This window comes from Lipotes vexillifer, unplaced genomic scaffold (assembly GCF_000442215.2).
Source record: "Lipotes vexillifer unplaced genomic scaffold, Lipotes_vexillifer_v1.1 scaffold225, whole genome shotgun sequence".
NCBI lineage: Eukaryota > Metazoa > Chordata > Mammalia > Artiodactyla > Lipotidae > Lipotes > Lipotes vexillifer.
The window spans coordinates 2,180,385-2,185,109 of record NW_006787630.1 but is presented as its reverse complement, the minus strand read 5'-3'; the positions used below and the strand labels follow the sequence as shown (position 1 = coordinate 2,185,109).

Here is a 4,725-nt window from a genome sequence, read left to right as displayed (position 1 = left end):
CCTCCCACAGGGCTCCCCGTGACCTGGTGCCCCTCCGCCTCCCCAGGTTTCCACAGGGAACCTTCTGGTCATCCTGAGCCGCCACTACCAGGACGTGTCGTGCCTACAGTTCACGGGGGACAGCAGCCATTTCGTTTCAGGGGGCAAGGACTGCCTGGTGCTGGCTTGGAGCCTCTGCAGGTAGAGCCCTGGCCCTGGCGGCTCCCCATCCGGCTGTAGCCTCTGGCCGGGCAAGGCCTTAACCACGAGGGCGGGGAACCTGCTGTGCAGAGAGGCCAGGCCCTGGGGTGGGAAGGGGCTCCAGGTCAGCTAGGCTGGTGCCAGGAGGACAGGGCCCTGGGCAGCTACCCAGGACTTTTATTTGGGTGAGGGGGCCTGGTTGCTGCCCAGAGACAGGGTATAAAGGCGTCGAGATGTGGGCCGCCCTCCCCGCTGAGGTCCGGCTCCTCCCCACCCCCCAAGCGTGCTGCAGGCAGACCCCTCCCGGACCCCCGCCCCCCGACACGTGTGGTCTCGCCACACCCTCCCCATCACAGACCTGCACTGCGGCTTTGGTGGGCCCCTGGCCCGGGTGGCCACCGCCTCGCTGGACCAGACAGTGAAGGTAGGGCCCCGCCCTGACCCCCGCAGTGGATCTGTAAGCGGAGCCCGGCCCCTGGCGGGTTCCTAGCCCACCATGGGAACCAGAGCATCGTCTCCTCCCGCTGGCTGGTGGCTCCAGACAGCTCTTAATCCCCCGCTGCCTGCGGCCTCAAGGACCTCCGGGGGCGGGGGGTGGGCAGTCCACGCCTGTGTCGGCTTGGAAATTCCCACTTGGCCACTGCATCTGGCAGCTCCTGGCCAAGCCTCAGGGGATTTGAGGGAGTCCTCAGGTCTTCGTCCCTGGTGGGGGCAGTCCAGGGCTGACCTGGCGGTGGCCTGGGGGTTGACAGTAACTGAAGCCGGTGGTGGCGAGGGGTCCCAGCGTGAGAAACAGGTCCCTCAGCCCCCGAGCCCTGCGTGGTGACCGCTCCCATCTGAGGTTCCTGTGGCATCCAGAGTCTCCCGGCTGGGCCGCTGCGCTCCACTCAGACCCGTGCCCCCGTCCCCGCCCCCAGCTGTGGGAGGTCTCCTCCGGCGAGCTGCTGCTGTCTGTGCTCTTCGACGTGAGCATCATGGCCGTGACCATGGACCTGGCTGAGCATCACATGTTCTGCGGTGGTAGTGACGGCTCCATCTTCCAGGTCGACCTCTGTACCTGGGTGAGTGGGCGTGGGGGGCGGGGGTGTGTGCGGCTTGGGGCTGAGACGCAGCTATGCCCTGTGCTCACCGGCCCTCCTGCTTCTACAGCCCGGGCAGAGAGAGAAGAGCTTCCAGCCGGAGCAGAACCATGGGAAGGTGTTCAGAGGGCACAGGTACAGGGACGGGGTCAACCAGGAGGTGGGGGGAATCATTGTGCCCCCCTCCCCCGGGCGCCGGGTGACCTGTCTGTCCCCAGGAACCAGGTGACCTGCCTGTCAGTGTCCACGGATGGCAGCGTGCTACTCTCGGGCTCCCATGACGAGACGGTGCGCCTCTGGGATGTGCAGAGCCAGCAGTGCCTCAGGACGGTGGCTCTCAAAGGTGGGCGCACACAGCCCTCCTGGAGGCCCTGGGCCCGGGGGGCCTTGTCCACACCGTGGGCGGCCCGGGGCTGGAGCAAGGACCCAGGGTTTGCCTCGTGGAGGGTGGGGACGGGAATGCACGGGAGTGTCAGGGCCAGGTGGGTGGCTGGAGGAGCGGAGGGTGGGTCCCGACCTCCGCCTGCCTGCCGCCGCCCCAGGCCCCGTGACCAACGCCTGCATCGTGCTGGCGCCCGTCAGCATGCTGAGCTCCGACTGCAGGCCCAGCCTGCCCTTGCCACACTTCAACAAGCACCTGCTGGGCACGGAGCACGGGGATGAGCCGCGCCACGGTGGCCTCACGCTGCGCCTGGGCCTCCACCAGCAGGTGCGTCTCATCCCCAGCAGGGACCCCCACCCTTCGGCCTCAGCCTCTGCCGTGTGGCTCTGGGTGCCGTTGGGTCGGGTCCTGGTGGGGACCTTCCACATGCTCCTTTGCTGAAGAGGCTTCTCTGCCATTGTCGTTGAGGCCAGCCTGATGGCTGGTCCCTGACCTCAGGAAGCCCTGGAACCTTCCAGAGAGGGAGCGGGCCACGCTTCCCTTTGAGAACAACAGGGTGTTGTTCCAGGGGCCGATTAGGACCCAGAGGCTGTGCACGGGCAGCCACCTTCTCCAGCTGGCCGGCGGGAGCGCTCACAGCCCCAGTGCCCATGGGACCCCCTTCATGACGGCCTGCCTGCCCCTCCAGGCCCCTGGGGCCCCTCCCTGCCTGTCCTCAGCACGGCCACCCTTGCCCACTGAGGCCGGGCTCTGTCTGCTGTCTCTGCGCCTCAGAGTCACACGAGCCTGCGGGGCTGTCCACACCCCTCCCGGCGGCCTGATGGATGGATGTGCCAGGCTCCGGGCTGCTGGCCCAGGGCAGCGTGCCCAGACAGGGTCCAGCGAGAGACGGATGGCCTCCGGGCGGCGGCAGGGGCCATCATTTCACTGGGCGGCTGAGCCTTCCCAGGGCTGGAGGCACTAGCCGACCGTTTGTCTGCACGTCCCTCGAGGCTTGATGGGAGTGGCCAGCTAACGCGGCCCCTTCTGTTCCAGGGGTCAGAGCCCAGCTACCTGGAGCGGGTGGAACAGCTGCACGGGGTGATGTGCAGCACATTGGAGAAGGTGGGAGGGGAGAGGCCCCAAAATGGGGGAGGGGAGGGGCCCAAGATGGGGGCTTGTCCGGAGGGAAGGGCGGCAGGGGGCCTTTGCCTGGGTTGGAAGGGATGTGCCCCCGCCCCACCCTCCGCCATGGACCGTGGGGACAGTGGCCCTCAGTGCCAGCCTCTCCCCACTGCCTGCCGGTGGGATGTCTGAGGCCTCCTCCCGCTCTGAGCCTTCCCCCGCCCCTCCCCCAGAGCGTGCTGGGTGGCCAGGACCAGCTGCGGATCCGCGTGGCAGAGCTGGAGGACGAGGTGCGGGACCTGCGCAAGATCAACCGCGACCTCTTCGACTTCTCCACGCGCATCATCACCCGGCCGGCCAAGTGAGGCCCAGTGAGCGCACGCACAGCCTGGACCCGCCCCCCGGGCTCCCCCCAGGGCCCTCCCGACTGGCTGGCAGAGTCTGAGGCCCAAGCCCGTCCTCTGCCAGCGTCCTATCATTTGGATTTGCCACCCCCCACCGGGGGGCATGGTCCAGTGTTGACCCGCTGTCCTTCCGTGACCTCCCGTGTCGTGTTGGTGCTGTGCCACGTCTAACAAAAGAGCTGAAATCCTGTTTCTCGGCCTCCTTGTGCCCACGCCGGGCTCAGGACCCCGGTGGTGGGACCTGCCTCAGGGACCTCGCCGTAGCCATCCCAGCGTCCGAGTTTCAGATCTAGCGTCAAGAAGCCTTGGTTCTCACCTCTTAACTCACCTGCTGCCCCAGTGCCTTTCCATGACCCAGAGGCCATGCCACCAGTGGGACAGGGCAGGGGCATCCTGGGAGCTGCAGGACGAGGTCCGCAGGGGCAGGAGTGGCTCAGGGACAGCAGTGCAGTCACACTGGTCCTGTCACCCCAACCTGGGTCAGGGCAGCTGGCTCGGGTGGCAGCCAATTCTGGGCCAGGGTCATCTTGACCAGAACCTTCTTGGTGTCAGGGGCCGGAGGGAGGCCAGGCCCCACCCCCACTGCCCAGGGTCAGGCAGGGACACCGCCAGCTGGCACCCGGAGCCCAGCCGAGAGGTGGGCCCTGAGGCTGCCCATGGAACCTTGCAGAAAGCTGCCCCCAAATGACAGTCTGCTTAATGGTCCAGAAAATCCACATGACTTAGCAGGTGCTGTAATGACCTCGGCTGGGGGCCAGCGCCTGATTCATGTCTTTAGCTAGTGGGCATCCCTGCTGGGGCTCTGCACCCACCCTCATGGCCCGCCTTGCCCAGGGAGCTGCCAGGTGAGGAGTCCTGCTGGCTGATAGGGTCCACATTGTAGGTGCAGCCCCTGGGCCCCCTGGTGGATCCCTAGAAGTGAGACGGGGCGGGGGTCGCGAGGCAGCTTGTCAGAGCAGAGCTGGGGATCGGAGCTGCACCCTCCTCCCCAGAGCTCCCAGGGCTGTTTTCCTGCCTGCAGTGTGCGCCCAGTCTGTCTTCACCCCCTTGGTTTCCAGAGGGTCCAGAAGATTAGGAGAGGGCTTCAGAATTTGGCTGAGATTCCCCCGGGGCCAAGGGCCACCTCACTTGCCCGGGCCCCTCATGCCCTGGCCCTGGTGGGGGTCCCTGGCAGCCCTGGTGCCGAGCCTGGGGCATGCTGCCCCACGCCCTCAGCTGTCTGCACTCGCCCTGTGATTCAGTGGCTTGGAAGGAGATGCCAGTTCTTGAGGCCCCGGTGTTGCTCTTTGTCTGGTGGAGTCCCAGGCAGGAGCTGGCAGGTGGCCAGGAGGTGGGCTGGGGATCGCCCAATGTCTGGCAGCCACCTCCTGGGCTCTGGGTTTTTCCCTGGGGAGCAGGGGTATTGTTCTCATTGCCCTGAACCTTCAGCTGCCGCCTTGGGTCCTGGGGTTCCTCCTGGCTCATCTGCCACACCTATGGCTGGGGGTGAGGGTAGGCATCCCTGGGTGGGGTCCCCACCCCTGGGGCTGTCACTTTAATGACTCAGCCCTGAAGTGGGGCGGGGGGGGGGGGGGGC

General features: G+C 66.8%; 1 protein-coding gene across 1 annotated transcript in view; it reads left to right on the top strand.

The window, feature by feature from the left end:
• The window catches only part of WDR18 (WD repeat domain 18), a 5,835-nt gene extending 2,725 nt beyond the window's left edge, over positions 1–3,110 (top strand). The window contains exons 3-10 of the mRNA XM_007460402.1: positions 47–180; positions 463–604; positions 1,098–1,241; positions 1,330–1,394; positions 1,478–1,602; positions 1,802–1,968; positions 2,677–2,745; positions 2,979–3,110. Coding sequence (XP_007460464.1) covers positions 47–180; positions 463–604; positions 1,098–1,241; positions 1,330–1,394; positions 1,478–1,602; positions 1,802–1,968; positions 2,677–2,745; positions 2,979–3,110 — 978 coding nt within the window. The remainder of the gene's footprint in view (positions 1–46; positions 181–462; positions 605–1,097; positions 1,242–1,329; positions 1,395–1,477; positions 1,603–1,801; positions 1,969–2,676; positions 2,746–2,978) is intronic.
• The last annotated feature ends 1,615 nt before the right edge of the window (positions 3,111–4,725 follow it).